Source organism: Cydia fagiglandana, chromosome 3 (genome assembly GCF_963556715.1).
Source record: "Cydia fagiglandana chromosome 3, ilCydFagi1.1, whole genome shotgun sequence".
Classification (NCBI taxonomy): domain Eukaryota; kingdom Metazoa; phylum Arthropoda; class Insecta; order Lepidoptera; family Tortricidae; genus Cydia; species Cydia fagiglandana.
Window position 1 is genome coordinate 12,098,671 of NC_085934.1, and position 15,818 is coordinate 12,114,488.

General features: G+C 37.0%; 1 protein-coding gene across 1 annotated transcript; it reads right to left on the minus strand.

The window, feature by feature from the left end:
- Positions 1 to 5,141: 5,141 nt before the first annotated feature.
- Positions 5,142 to 14,497, minus strand: LOC134680097 (translocating chain-associated membrane protein 1). Its single transcript, XM_063539141.1, has 8 exons — positions 14,143 to 14,497; positions 13,849 to 14,037; positions 13,618 to 13,771; positions 12,965 to 13,142; positions 10,103 to 10,218; positions 9,263 to 9,408; positions 7,164 to 7,278; positions 5,142 to 6,641 (listed from the first exon to the last, which is right to left on the minus strand). The coding sequence occupies exons 1-8, from the start codon at positions 14,275 to 14,277 to the stop codon at positions 6,541 to 6,543; spliced, it is 1,134 nt and encodes a 377-aa protein (XP_063395211.1). The 5' UTR covers positions 14,278 to 14,497; the 3' UTR covers positions 5,142 to 6,540.
- Positions 14,498 to 15,818: the final 1,321 nt, after the last annotated feature.

The following is a 15,818-nucleotide window of genomic DNA, read 5'->3' on the forward strand; positions in this document are numbered from 1 at the left end:
CATCAGAACTTGAGCTTCACGATAATATGACTTAAAAATCTAACGTGCTTAACAAACATAACGAAGAGGACAAATCCCCAAACATGAGCTATGCGTCGTTGAAGAGTTCCATTCTGATCATCATCAGCAGTTTCACTTCATCAAATGTCACAATTCTGAATGTAAATGCTTGGTTTGTTTAAAATACACCAGTATCACTATATGTTAGGGTGGTTCAAAAAACATTTTTTTTCCTAAGGGGCACCCCCTTATTTTGTTACACTTATTATGTTGATAAAATACACCAAGTTTCTTAATTTATCTCAACTATACTTCGTTTTTTTTAGCATTAGAAATTAGGTAAACAATCTTGATGTGTCTTTTAATTGAAAAACAGATTTTAAAAATAAGTTACGGCAAATATGTATGTAACAATTATTAATCTATAGTTCGTTTTTTTAGCATTAGAAAGAACTCCACAGAAGTAAGCGTACAGTTTTTATCAGGCTCTTTTATTGTTAATAATTATTGAATTATCTAATGTAGCACGGTCAATACATATAATTTACTTCAAATTATTACCGCTAAAAGTGCCGGATTTGGAACCACAAGCTTACTTCTGCGAAGTTCTTTCTAATGCTAAAAAAAACGAACTATATAGTACGATCATTTATATTCGTCTGCTTTCATAAGTAATAGTTTTTGAATTTTGAAAAGCGTTTTTCAATTAAAAGACATGCTAAGATCGCTTACCTTATTGCAAGTTCTTTCTAATGCTAAAAAAAACGAACTATACAAGAACTATGCTTAACCACGTTGAAATTTTGTATGTTGTTTGAAACCCAACAAAAAGAGTATTTATGATTCAGAATTTTATTTAAATATCTGGTTTCGCACTATTTGCACATGTGATGTATAAGTTTTGAAGTAGAAAAACATTTTCTTTCAAAATAATATCTTTTAAATCACACTTTCAAATAATGTGAAAACTACTACTTACATAAAAATCAAAAAAATAGTAACTTATTTTTTTTTATTTCATACAATTTGAAAAATTTCAAATTGTTTTGAGCACCCCCTTGTAGTTAAGATTGTAAGATTACAAACTTGGCGTATTTTGTCAACATAATAAGTGTAACAAAATGAGGGGGTGCCGCTTCTTCTAGCTAGAGTTTGAATTTTTCCCATACAAACGTGAACCACCCTTACAAGATTTGAAGAGTGCCCTCGATTCCTCATAAATCTCACCATCAGAACTGGGTTTTGACAAAGACGGAACCAATCTGTATGTATATACTTACAAGTTACAACTCAACTAAAAAAATAATTTTCAAAATCGATCCCGAAATGACGGAGATATCAAACATTAAAAAATCGAATTAATACCTCATTTTTAGGGTTCCGTAGCCAAATGGCAAAAAACGGAACCCTTATAGATTCGTCATGTCTGTCTGTCTGTCCGTCCGTATGTCACAGCCACTTTTTTCCGAAACTATAAGAACTGTTGAAACTTGGTAAGTAGATGTATTCTGTGAACCGCATTAAGATTTCAACACAAAAATAGAAAAAAAAAACAATAAATTTTGGGGGCCCCCATACTTAGAACTGACACTTAAAATGTCTTTTTCATTAAACCCATACGTGTGGGGTATCTATGGATAGGTCTTCAAAAATGATACAATACAATACAATACAATACTCTTTATTGCACGCCTCACATACACTTAGTTTACAATAAATGGACAATAACATAAACAAAGACAATAGCGGTAACAACAGGCGGTCTTATCGCTTATGATATTGAGGTTTCTAATATCATTTATTTCTAAACTGAATAGTTTGTGCGAGAGACACTTCGAAAGTGGTAAAATGTGTGCACCCTCCCCTCCCCCTTTAACTTCTAAAATAAATTTAACTTCGCACTGAATGATGACATCGTACGGGGCTTAAAGACCCCGTAACGCAGTGAACGTGTTAAAGTCACATTAAAATTCCATTTTGCGAAATAGAGATTTCAACCTTTAACTTTGCAAAAGTAGATAATTGAAATATTCTAAAAGCAATAAAAATAGATTAGGTTAGATTCGAGCTACAATGACATTAGTTTGGGTTCAAGGCAAGGTTGCAGGGCCTCAACAAGGGAAAAAAGGGGGAGGGACTGTTGGCCTGGCTCAGTGAGCCAGAACTCACCCACTTATCCCTACTACTGCCGTAAGCAGGTAATGAATTCCCAATGTATTAAGTTTAGGTTTAATAAATTATAAATATATTTTATTAGTAACATAATTATATACAAATATGTATAAGCATAAAGTAATAAATGAGCCTACAGCTATTAATAATGTCCGTAATCTGTATAATCCCAAAATACGGATCCATCGTATGTGGATGCTGCTTACATAATCTCGTCTGTCAAGGTGTTTCGGCAGGAAAGGCCTTGGCAGACTTATAAATTCCTGAAATGAGGGTTCATACCTACCGACTAGAATTAGTTTCATGGTGGTATCAGATGGGTTAGTGTACGGTAACCGATGGTCATTTTGCTTATAATCTCGGCTGCCAAGGTGTTTCGGCAGGAAAAACCTTGGCAGACTTATATATTTCTAAAATGGGGGTTCATACCTACCGACTGGAATTGGTTTCATGGTGGTATCAGATGGGTTAGTGTAGGGTAACCGATGCCGACCTTGCTTACATAATCTCGTCTGCCATGGTGTTACGGCAGGAAAAGCCTTGGCAGACTTATATATTCCTGAAATGAGGGTTCATACCTACCGACTGGAATTGGTTTCATGGCGGTATCAGATGGGTTAGTGTACGGTAACCGATGGTCATCTTGTTTATAATCTCGTCTGCCAAGGTGTTTCGGCAGGAAAAACCTTGGCAGACTTATATATTCCTAAAATGGGGGTTCGTACCTACCGACTGGAATTGGTTTCATGGTGGTATCAGATGGGTTAGTGTAGGGTAACCGATGCCGACCTTGCTTACATAATCTCGTCTGCCAAGGTGTTTCGGCAGGAAAAGCCTTGGCAGACTTATATATTCCTGACATGAGGGTTCATACCGGGTCTCTATTGTTTCCCAAATAGTTTTAAGTCATAATATATTGTTTGTCCGAATTTTCGTAAGTCATAATTGATTTTTCTCAGAAACGCGTAACTTTTCAGGATTGCCATAAAACAAACCTAACCTAACCTAAACTACCTACAGAATAACCTTACGAAAATCCTGAAAACTTAACGGTTTCAGTTTTATGACTAACGATAATATGACAAACAATACATTATGACTTAAAACTTTATGGGAAACAAAGGGACCCCGTTCATACCTACCGACTGGAATTGGTTTCATGGTGGTATCAGATGGGTTAAATTAGGGGTCCCGTTGGCCACCTTTGAGAGCGTCTGCCAAGCACTTCCGGCAAAAAAAATACTGGCAGACTTCGCTTTTATGTGTCTACATGTAAATTTCTAACTGCTGCCATAACTATTATTTCGGTATCAGATGGGTTAAATCAGCCCCCTTTTTTCGCACCGGAAGTGGCCTTCTTTTTCGTACTTTCGGCAAGTTCCGCCGTGGCAGACTATCGAATTCGGACTTAGCATCACTTTTATGGGAAACCATTGTGCATTTCATCGTGGTATCAAGTCGGTTAGAAAATTTGCGGCCGGCTCTTCTACTATATATTTACCTATGTTTAACTAAAATAGATGGTTAAACATAATTTTCTCAAAAATGGACGGCAAAGTCGACTTTGCCGTCTAAAAAATTGGTCGCGACGCGCGTAGTTTATGGTCACACAAAAATTAAAAAGTTAAAAACATTGCAGTCTCGATTTTGGGACTGCAATGTTGCATACAAATTCCATTATTTGTCGAGTTCCAAACTTTTTAAAAGTTGAAATTACCATATCAAATGAAGGCACAGGCCCATTAAACAGCCAAACAGATGAATAGTACCGCGACTATTTAGATGTCTCAAATAGGTTGGCGTATTTTTGGCAGAAAAATACACTTCTAGTTTTTTATTAAAAAAAATAAAAAGGCGGCAAGGGTTTTTTTCTGTCAAAATATATATGTAAGAACGTTGCTTTTGTAAAATATTTCTATGATATTTATATTTCTTGCACCATTTTTGAGAAAAGCACTATATATGACTCGGCTGGAAGGCTACTTGCTGGCTTCGGATTCAATTAAACGGACTCCCAAGGTCGTCCGTTTAAAACGAATCCTCAGCCTGCAAGTAGCTACTTCCGAGCCTCGACAATAATGTACTATATCTATTTGCGTACCTATAGCTATTTAAAAATGGATGTCCCATTGTTTCACCAACGTAAGTTATTGGGAGGTAGGTACAGTCGAAGTCAAAATTATGTTTACATTTTGCACCTTACTCCTTTGTAATAAGGCGAAAAATGTAAACATAAACTTTGACGTCGACGGTACCTACTAAGAAATAATCAGTAGACAAATGATTTATCACAAATGATTTGCTATGTTTATAGATTTTTATAGGTGGTATAGGTACGTAATTTAATATAATTTCCATGGTCGGTTGTTGCTTTTAATTTATTATTGACGTAAATAAAGATACAAAGAACAAATGATGTGGACATGCAACTAAAGTGCATAAGTTAATAGCGCGGGAAGTCACAGATTACTTTTATAGTGCACAGAAAACAGTATGTAAATAAGGTACCTACTTTTAGTGGTGTGATGTCACGTCTATGTGTTGATGACTATGAATGAACTAGGGCTACGAAGTTAGTTTGGAATTTGCTGCGGTTTACTGTAAGTATTTATTACTAGCTCCAGGCAACTAGTACGTAGCTCTTTATCGGTGGTCGGTATACATGTAATAGAACACATGTTACACTATTTTTGTGCAGTCAATTTTGATTTCCTACGCTGGGCAAAGGCCTCCCTTTTCTTCTGTCACTCTTCGCGGTTTGATGCATGCTCCCGCCAGTCGCTACAAAATGCAATCTATTTTTATGGCTTGCCTCTGCCCCGGCTTAAATGCTGCATAAATGCTGACGCAAGAGACCATTAGGTATCTTTGGCTTTTACACCTCTACAGAATATTTGTATTTATTTGAGTAGCTTATATACTGCGAAATTCGACAAAACCCGTCATCTAGGGACACAAAAAAACTTACATTATTGTTACAAAATTTATTCTGAAATAAAAATAACATCAAGCTTTTTAAAATTGACAATTCATGTTAAAATAATAACTATAAATTGTGAGCACAAATTTCACATTTAGGAAGAATAATTTCATTTATGCTTTAGTTCACAATGTTTACATACATAACAACAAACATGGATCCAATCTCATGGCGTAACAGAATGCTCCCCAGCGAGCTCGCGGTCGGCAACAGAGCAATCTATTACAAAGCCTAAAACCTTTCATAAATTAAAATCTCGAGAGCACCAAAACAATTTTCACTTCGAATGTTACAGAATAAATAGTCACAAAAATAAAAGAACTTATGTAATAAAAAGTAATCCGCATTACAAAAATAATTACGAATATATTTAAAATAACTCAGTATTGGAATTCTTGAAAATATATATTAAAAATGCAAATTAACTATGCAGTTCCTCCGTTTAAAGTGTTGAACACACAGTACCTCGTAATCCTTATCAATATATTCATATAAACAACATTTTAACCTATTACATTTATTTTTACACTTTAGGAGATATTTTACAACCCTGTATCCACTATACTTTTATATGACAGTACGTTCTGCTATCCAAATCATGACTTGAGAAAATTAACGCCACATTTACGTAGAATATACCTACCTAACAACTCAACAGAACATATTTCTTGACGAGTAAGTTTTATTATTATCACGTCGGGGTAAAATTTTCTGGTAATGGTTGGATATACATAAAAAAAAATCAAAGTAGGTAAAGCCATGTATAGTTGACCAAATATCGATATACTTTGTGCTCTAACTTGTTAACACAACATTGTTTATTAATTACATGAAATAGGAAGATTAAAAATGAAAGACTCGTTATGTAGTGGAAAGACAGATACGACAGGACGAGGACAACCTTCATTGAACTAGATCAAGCCCAGACGTGCACTTCAGATGGTCGTCACTTCTCCAAACCTTTAAAAAATATCTCCCACAAATGGTTTGCGACGTTTAATTATGTCATGGTATAACTTTAATAACCCTTGGGTCGTGTAGGAACAGTCAATACAATGTTTTCTACCCTCCTAATGCCCAGCCATACAAATGAAAAATACGAAATTTGCCATAGAAATCTGAACCTGAATAGTGTAGGAACTAAAGTTGATTTTGCGTTGTTGGAAAGCTTTACGAAACAAAGCAAAAGCGACTCTGTTCCTATTGAATAGGATTTAAATTTCATCGAACTGTAGAGTAACTATAGGTAGGACCTTGGACCTTAGGAAGCTACTACAATAAATATTTCGTCATGTCAGTGTCGAATCGTCAATGCTTTTAGAATATGCAGTGATGGCCGTTCGGCGTGTCGGTTCGGAAGTGCAGGTCTATGGGCTACCAGGAGGGCTTCACTTGGCCTTGGCGGCGGCGGCTTGTCGCTGCCTTAGAGTTTTGTTCGTGTTCTGGTCCACCTCCGGCAGATCGGATTCTTCGACGGGTGCTTTCTTTACTGTTGACAAATAGAATAGATTTAATATTATGCATTACAGTATAGTTCGTTTTTTTTAGCATTAGAAATTAGGTAAACAATCTTGATGTGTCTTTTAATTGAAAAACACATTTTAAAAATAAGATACGGCAAATATGTAACAATTATGAGTCTAATACGATCATTTATATTCTTCTGCTTTCATAAGTAATAGTTTTTGAATTTTAAAAAGCGTTTTTCAATTAAAAGACATGTCAAGATCGCTTACCTTCTTGCAAGTTGTTTCTAATGCTAAAAAAAAACGAACTATAGAGATGGGCCGATTATTCGATAATTATTCAGTATTTCAATGTTCGTATTCGGCCGAATAGTTCGGTTCGATTTTTACCGAATAAACCGACGTGCCGAATATTTACGACATTCCGGGCCGGTATGGGGAAAGTTAAAAAACACGTCATATATCAGACAGAAAAATAATTTTATAGGCATATAATAATGGCTTATTATTAACTTATTTATAATTTTAATTTATAATAATCTTACCCTTTTCCTTTTTAGGTTTGTCTTTCTTTTCCTTTTTCGGCCTGTTCAGGGCCAGCTGGCGGGACTCTTGCCTCTGCTTCATGGCTTCAGAGATGAAGTTGAACATGAGGTAAACCTTAAAAAGAGTAAAAATACATTAATGTTTAATTTTCATTATCCAATATGTCGATGAATACATCTATTTGGGCCAGATAGCATCCTTCGATAACAGGCAGTCTAAAGAAATCGATCGACGCATCGAAAACGCCTGGAAGAGCTTCTGGTCCATGAAGGCGCTAATGAAAGGCAACCTTCCAGTGACACTATAACGCAAACTCGTCGACATGTGTATCCTCCCTATCCTAACTTACGGCGCCCAAACTTGGTCATTAACGGAAGCCCAGAAGTCCCGACTCAAGATTTGCCAGCGAGCAATGGAGCGCAGCATACTAGGAGTTCGCAGAACCGATCGGGTTAGGAACACCGAACTGCGCTCCAGAACTGGTATAGTAGATATGGGTGTTAAGTGGGATTGGGCAGGACACGTCTGCCGTATGCACCCGGGTCGGCCGATTGGCTACTGAATGGACACCGCAAATTAGCCGGGGCAGAGGTAGACCAAAAAAGAGATGGCGGGATGACCTTGACGCTTTTTACAGCGACTGGACAGCACCAAACCGTGATGAGTGGCGGAAGAAAGGGGATGCCTTTGCCCAGCAGTGGGACACAAAATAGGCTATTAAATAAAAAATATGTCACTTGAATTTTTGCCTACAGCAATATAAATTATCACTCCTACATTTAAAAGTGCTTAAAAACATAATTCTGATACATATTAGCTTAGCTTTTCTCTTCTCATCAAAAAGTACTAACAACCCCTCATGGTCAAATTTTCGAATGTAATTAGATAAGATAGGATAAAAACCGGGCAAGTGCGAGTCGGACTCGCGCACGAAGGGTTCCGTACCATAATGCAAAAAAAAAAACATAAAAAAAAGCAAAATAAAAAACGGTCACCCATCCAAGTACTGACCCCTCCCGACGTTGCTTAACTTTGGTCAAAAATCACGTTTGTTGTATGGGAGCCCCATTTAAATCTTTATTTTATTCTATTTTCAGTATTTGTTGTTATAGCGGCAACAGAAATACATCATCTGTGAAAATTTCAACTGTCTAGCTATCACGGTTCGTGAGATACAGCCTGGTGATAGACAGACGGACAGACGGACGGACGGACGGACGGATAGCGAAGTCTTAGTAATAGGGTCCCGTTTTACCCTTTGGGTACGGAACCCTAAAAATTACAAATGTGTGCTACGGGGCTGTTCATAAATTGTCATCTATTTTTGACGATTTTTGACCCCCCTAAAATCATCCAAAAATCATCCTTCGAATGACCCCGTTTCCTCCTACGTCATGCTACCATCATCCGATGTCCAGACCCCCCCCCCCTAATTTGAAATGACGTAATTTATCAATAGCCCCTACGTCCTAGTGTTAGGACAGTGGGTCGTTATTATATACTATACAGGATGCTTTTGATTGTAATTTTTACCATGCGTTTTTGTTGTCACCAGCAATAATTTACGGGAAGAATATATAGGTCATACTGAACAACTTTTACAACAGGCCCAACCTCGAAATCGCGGAAAATAATAGACTATAGATTTTAGCTGGTCTGAGTAGACTGTAAAAAGTGTATTGTAAAAAAACCGGGCAAGTGCGAGTCGGACTCGCGCACGAAGGTTTCCGTACCATAATGCAAAAAAAAAAAACATAAAAAAAAGCAAAATAAAAAATGGTCACCCATCCAAGTACTGACCCCTCCCGACGTTGCTTAACTTTGGTCAAAAATCACGTTTGTTGTATGGGAGCCCCATTTAAATCTTTATTTTATTCTGTTTTTAGTATTTGTTGTTATAGCGGCAACAGAAATACATCATCTGTGAAAATTTCAACTGTCTAGCTATCACGGTTCGTGAGATACAGCCTGGTGACAGACAGACGGACAGACGGACGGACGGACGGACGGACAGCGAAGTCTTAGTAATAGGGTCCCGTTTTACCCTTTGGGTACGGAACCCTAAAAACACCCTGATTTAGGAGGTACAGTTTAATACCTGGAAGGAGACGAGCAGCGAGAGCGCGCCGACGCGGAGCAGCAGCGGCGCGGCGCCGGCCAGCCCGAAGTAGAACGTGAGCACGCCCAGCACCAGCGAGGCCAGCCGCACCAGCACGAACACCGACCCATTCACCAGCCGGCCGACTGCACGACATTCACATAACTTAAGGCCGAGCCACACCGGCTTGCGTGTGCGTGACGTGCGCGTAAAATGTTGGAGCCGCACACGCACACGTCACGCAAGCGGTGTGCCATCTCTCATAAGGATCTGTATACTACAACGCCGCACGCGCACGTGCACGTCGCGCACACGCAGCCGGTGTGCACAGGCCTTTAGGGTTGCAACAACACAACACAATTGCACCAATAACAATTAGCAGACTGATCAACCGGGGTCCCTTTGTTTCCCATAAAGTTTTAAGTCATGTATTGTGATGTAATGTGTCATAAAACTGAAACCGTTAACTTTTCAGGACTTTCGTAAGGCTATCTTTTAGATAGGTTAGGTTTGTTTTATGGCAATCCTGAAAAGTTACGCGTTTCTGAGAAAAACCAATTATGACTAACGAAAATTCGGAAAAACAATACATTATGACGTGAAACTATTTGGGAAACAATAGACACCCGAAATTATTGTGGCTATGTTCATACCATTATGTATTATGTTAACTTAGAAAAATACTTAATGAGATCAAATGAGTAACTGTGTTCAACATTTTTCGATATATTTCAAAAAACATCCTCTAGCTAGGGTTCCAAATGGGACCCAAATTTTAATATGCTTGAGTCTCACAGGAGTTTATCAGATACATCATTGTACTAATATGTGAAAACTTACATTTCTCGATGAAGTCCTCTCGCTCGCCCCTCAGGATGACGTTAAGACGGTAGGCGTGTGACACGAACTCGGCCAGGGAGTGCAGGACAACCAAACTGACGCCAACACGCTGGAATCTACGTAACAATAACACAGAATAAATAATATTTCTACCATGCAGACAGGACACTTCCTACAAAACCGAAGTTTAACAGCGATTCAGGGACGAATCATGCTATCCCTTTCTAATGTTTGGCGCTATCCCTTTCGGCTATCTAGGGTTGTCAAAATTCAAGTGATTAACATATCTGTGGTTGTGCACACAAAAGGATGTCAAGTGGTGCCAATCCCTATAATTGCTCTAAGCACTGCTGAGCCAAATGGAGCCGAGTCTGCCCGAAAGGAGGAGTGTCTCCCCACTGACAATACATTAGCATCAGTTAATTACTCTATGCTCAGCAGTGGGACGTATATAGGCTGAAATGATGATGATGATGATGAATTACTCTACCCTTAAGCAGAGATGGGCATTAATCGATTAACTTTTTAATCGACTAATCAATCGATTAAAAAAGTTAATCGTCAAAATTAATCGGCGATTAATTTAATCGCGATTAATTTAGTCGACCTAACATACGATTGAAATTGAATTAATCTTAATATTAATCGATTAAATTTCTCGATTAACTCTCGATTGAAAGTAGACAGGTGGTCATTTTTATATGTAACTAAAAATCAAAACTTCTTGCGTACACATTAAAAACCATTCCAGTGTTATAAATGTGCTTCAATAATATAAGATGGTTACATTGGTTACTATAATAATGCGGATAACTTAGCGCGGCATCTCTATAGTTCGTTTTTTTAGCATTAGAAAGAACTTGCAAGAAGGTAAGCGATCTTGAAGTGTCTTTTAATTGAAAAACGCTTTTTAAAAATCAGTAACTATTACTTACGAAAGCAGAAGAATATAGATGATCGTATTAGATTCATAATTGTTTCATATTTGCCGTAACTTATTTTTAAAATGTGTTTTTCAATTAAAAGACACATCAAGATTGTTTACCTAATTTCTAATGCTAAAAAAAACGAACTATAGGTAAGGGTTTAGGGCTTGTAGCGCAGGTATAAAAATTAGAAAGAGAACGACGTATGTGTATGAAAGAGCAAACACATTACTTACCTCTTATCAGTTGTTTTCTATAAGGTTTCAACTTGTCAATGCAGTAATTACTTACAATGTGATTTTGGGCACATTTTTCGGGGTTTGTAATAATTTTATATTTCAAGAATTTATCATAGGAATATCACAAATAGTATACCTTTCTGATGGCAGTAAGATTTTTCCTATATCTCTTACTAGTATGTAATTATATATTTACATAAAATATGATTTAGCCTATGCAACTTCCAACACTGATTTCGCAGTAAAAATCGATGCTATATTTTTTTTACCATTTTTCCTAGAATCAGGAAACAATTATGTGATACATATATTAATTTCCGGCAAAAACACAAAATCATGCATTTAAGGGTTAAACACCTGGGTAAGTTGAGAAACTAATAACACGTGGCATATAATACAGTGACATAAAATACTAAGCATACGTACTCTTTGTCGGTTTGTTTTATTGTTTACACAGGACTAGAAATTGCAAAATAGATAACAATCCGTTTATCCATAATTTGCCATTGTTATACGACCTTAAGAACTGTCAACATAACCCGAGATAAGAACAACCTTTAACAAAAAAAAATTGCCTACAGAGCTTAAAATGCCATTATTATATTTTCGTCAGCCGGTCTATATAATTCGCACAATAGTAAGTACCTTTCGAGAGCAAATGCACGTGTTTGTTTAAAAAAATGATAATTTTGCTTTAGGTATGCCTATAGCGATTTCAGTATTTTATTGATAACAAAATGGGACGAACTCTAAAACATCCCTTTTCAAACAAAAACAAAATTCGAAGACGGTCGAAATTAATAGTCTCCAAGTGAACATACATAAAAATTCGTCTGTTACTTATATTATTTATAAATGTTTCAGACGAATTAGGCACCTCGTTCTTTTTTTAAAGTCGGGTAAAAAGACCATATTTATTGCTAAAATTAATCGAGAGAAAATTAATCGAACTAATTAATCGATTAAAAAAATTAATCGCCGGTAATTAGTCGACGATTAATTTAATCGTGACAATATTAGTCGGAGCTTTTCGACTAAAATTAATTAATCGTCACTTTTAATCGTTGCTCGCGATTAAGTCGGTTAATTTTAATCGTTAATCGTCAGTCGATTACATTTTGCCCAACTCTGCCCTTAAGGGACATTAAATTTCGTTTTCAGTCAGATTGGTCTAAACAGGTGAACAACAATATATCCACAAAATTGAATCCCAAAGCCCAAGATACTTATATATTGTTGTAAGAAGTTTGCTCTTACAGCCCAATGTCCTAACAATGTTAGGATTGAAAAGTTATATCAAACAGATATGATACTGGGTAATTATGAATAGATTCTTCTGCAGTGTGCACTGTTTTAAAAAAACCGGACAAGTGTGAGTCGGACTCGCCGGCCGAGGGTTCCGCACGTTTTAGGGTTCTGGTGACAGACAGACAAAAAGTTGAGTCTTAGTAATAGGGTCCCGTTTTACCCTTTGGGTACGGAACCCTAAAAACAGAAGTAAGTCATCAAGTATAATTTTAAATTTGTCCAGTTCAATAACAACATAAACCCAAAGTAACATGACTTAGGTATTTACAAATTCAATTTAATAACAGTACACATTTGTAAATGGGCACTGTAATTAATTACACAAGACAATTAGAGATATGGTTTAACTGTGTACATTAACTTAATTAGGAATCTGATATGAAACTTACTTGAAGCCATAAGCCAGAGCTACAAAAGTGAATGCGATGAGAGCCTGGCGGATACGGCCGGCCCACTCGTCCTTCTTGATGCGTTGGAAGTACAGTTCGGGGAGAGTGTGGATCCAGTATGCAGCCTGGACGATCCACCACAGTTTCAGCAGGAAGCTCATTGGGTGGTTCGGGTAGCCTGAACATGAAATAAAATATAACACAAGTATTAATCAGCTGATTATTGTGTGTCTAGCAGGGCAGACCATGAAAGTCTTTATCTTAGAAAAATAATTATCCTCTTTCTAAATAGAACAGAAGAATGAGAGATGATGGTTACATAATTAGGCTAGGTTTAATAGCTCCTTCATTTAGGTATTTGTGTTTATGTAAAGAATCAGAAAAGGATAATGTTTCTAAACATTTAACTAAACCCAGCCAAAAATGTATCCCTGATCTGTCCAGTTTATTTAAAAATTATTAACAAAATATTTTTAGAAATCTGTTTTTTTTAATTCTGATATTTACCTATTTCTAAAATCTTGCAAAATAGGATTGAAGAAACAATAGTAGATAATGAATGCACTGTTGCAACCATAATTGCCAGCTGTGTTAGTTTGGTTGTCACATCACAGGGTTATGTAGAAGTTAATTTAACTTGAAGTAAAACTTACCATCCCACAGCTGTGAAATGTTGAATGCAAATCCTTCTCGAAGAATAGCATCACCTCCCCATAGCAAGGTCACCAAATGGAACACAACCAGCTGACCAGACTCATTCAGCGAACTCAATCTTGATTTTGACAAGTGGAACTTCTTTGATATTTTCTACAACAAGATAGACAATCTGTACACATATTGAACAATGTACAAGGTAGAACATAAATGTATAGGTGGAAACTTACGTCCAAGAAGTATTCCTGAAGGATTGCATGCATCACGATGCATACGAGCGAGTAGAAGAACACCGCGCAGGAATCTTTCCAACCCGCTTCGTACGAGAAAGGCTCACCCTTAGGATTTTCTCTCGTAGGCTCCACGCCACTAACATTATGGTGCAGACTGATGAATAAACTGGCGATGGGACTCGTCGACTGTAACCAAAACCACAAAGATAACGACCATAACTCAACAAAATGCTACAATATTTCAAGAAACATCGAAAAGCTCGGCTTACGTGGCAACTGCTTTGAACGTACCTGAACCATCAGTCCAACCAGGAAAACCATAACCACACATGATACTATATCTGCGTGATTCTGGATCACAAATTCATGGCTAAATATAGGTGGGCTTTTGTTAGATTTTCTTCCAATTGCAGGCTTAACACCCATTTTTCCCGGCAATAACCTAGATCAGAGATAACTTGTCCTTAACTACTGTTTTACACACGTAAGATGGTTTTCATAAAACAAGTAACAATTATTATTTTTCTCTTTTTCAAAACTAGCGTTATTTCCGTACCAATAAGCAGCCAATACGAAATTATATCGGAACAAAAATATTACTGACAGCGAATTGGCCGACGTGACACTTTCACTTTACGCACGTCAACAGCGCTGTCGTTTGTTGATTGTTGTGTTGGCACCTAAAACGGTCAATTAACAATTTATTTATCTTAAACTTTATGTTACTAAGATAAATTATAAATATTTTAAAATTAAAAATCAATATATAAATATTCATATATTTAGCAACAATTTATGTCGTAAATTTATAGTATAAATTATTTTTACATTTATTCAAGGAAAGGAAACAGTCTAGGTTGGTTCGTTCCACTCACGATCGAAAATTCCATTTATTATTCCAAGAATCCGAATCTTAAGCGTGTTTAAAAAGTACTTTATTATAAATTACGTTAGATCCTTTTGTATTTTATATATTTAATTTAATTTTACTTATTATAAGCATAAAATTGTATGTAATGGCATTTGGGATATCTAGCGATGTGAAGCAAATTTTAGCGCTGGTAAGCGCTATAAATCCGTAGTTCTGTAGAAAGCGACCAACTTTTTATTTTTGTGAAAGTGACTTACACCCTAACTCGGTAGTTTTGGTCGCTTTCTGCATTGATAAAAAAATTGAGTTGGTCGTTTTCTGCATAACTACGGTCTTCATACAATAGCTGGCTGGCTGGCTCGTGTAGCAGATCTTGTCAGTAGAAAAGGGCGCGATATTCAAATTTTCTATGGGATGATATCCCTTCGCGCCTACATTTTTCAAATTTGCCGCCTTTTTCTACTGACAATATCTGCTTGACCAGCTATAAAACCATTATTTCAGTGAATAAAACTAAACATTTGACAACTTTATTTTGTGAGAAACAGAGGCCGCCCTCCACAGACCTTCCAGCAAATCGAGTGCATGCTATAAATATTTTTGATTACTACCGGCTATTATCAACTGCCGCATTGTAACGCAAATTGCATACAATTTTCGGCAAAACGTGTATGTAGATAGATGCCCTTATGAAACGGGACCCTGGACCAGTGCCCTGTACTGTATACATAGACTAGGAATCCTCTAGACGGAGTTTAGAGCAATTATTTCATGCAACCGATGCTGCCCAAAATGCGGGGGTGCGCGGGACGAGGTGAGCGAAGTCCCGTGCCGTGATTGGTCCGTTCAAACGACGAACGAGTTCACGGACGTCACACAAAGACACTTTCGACTCGAACATGGAGTAATATTACCATATGCTTGGCAGCGGGGGTAGCCCGACTATGCTCAGTCTAGAGGATGTTTTGTCTGTGCCTGTATATCAAAAGCTTGTAACTTGTAATACAAGTGGAAGACCCTTTCTAACAAAAGCTGTCAAAATGTCTGTACTAGGATTTTGAATACTTACATGCCATATCCAAGTATCAGTCTAAAT

Bases quoted from the DNA above. Each gene is read 5' to 3' on its own strand.
- LOC134680097 (XM_063539141.1), bottom strand. From the start codon at position 14,277: ATGGGTGTTAAGCCTGCAATTGGAAGAAAATCTAACAAAAGCCCACCT. The intron at 13,143-13,617 runs GTAAGTTTTACT...TTTCATGTTCAG, and splicing joins CATTTCACAGCTGTGGGATG to GCTACCCGAACCACCCAATG. The intron at 7,279-9,262 runs GTATTAAACTGT...ACTCTTTTTAAG, and splicing joins CGCTGCTCGTCTCCTTCCAG to GTTTACCTCATGTTCAACTT.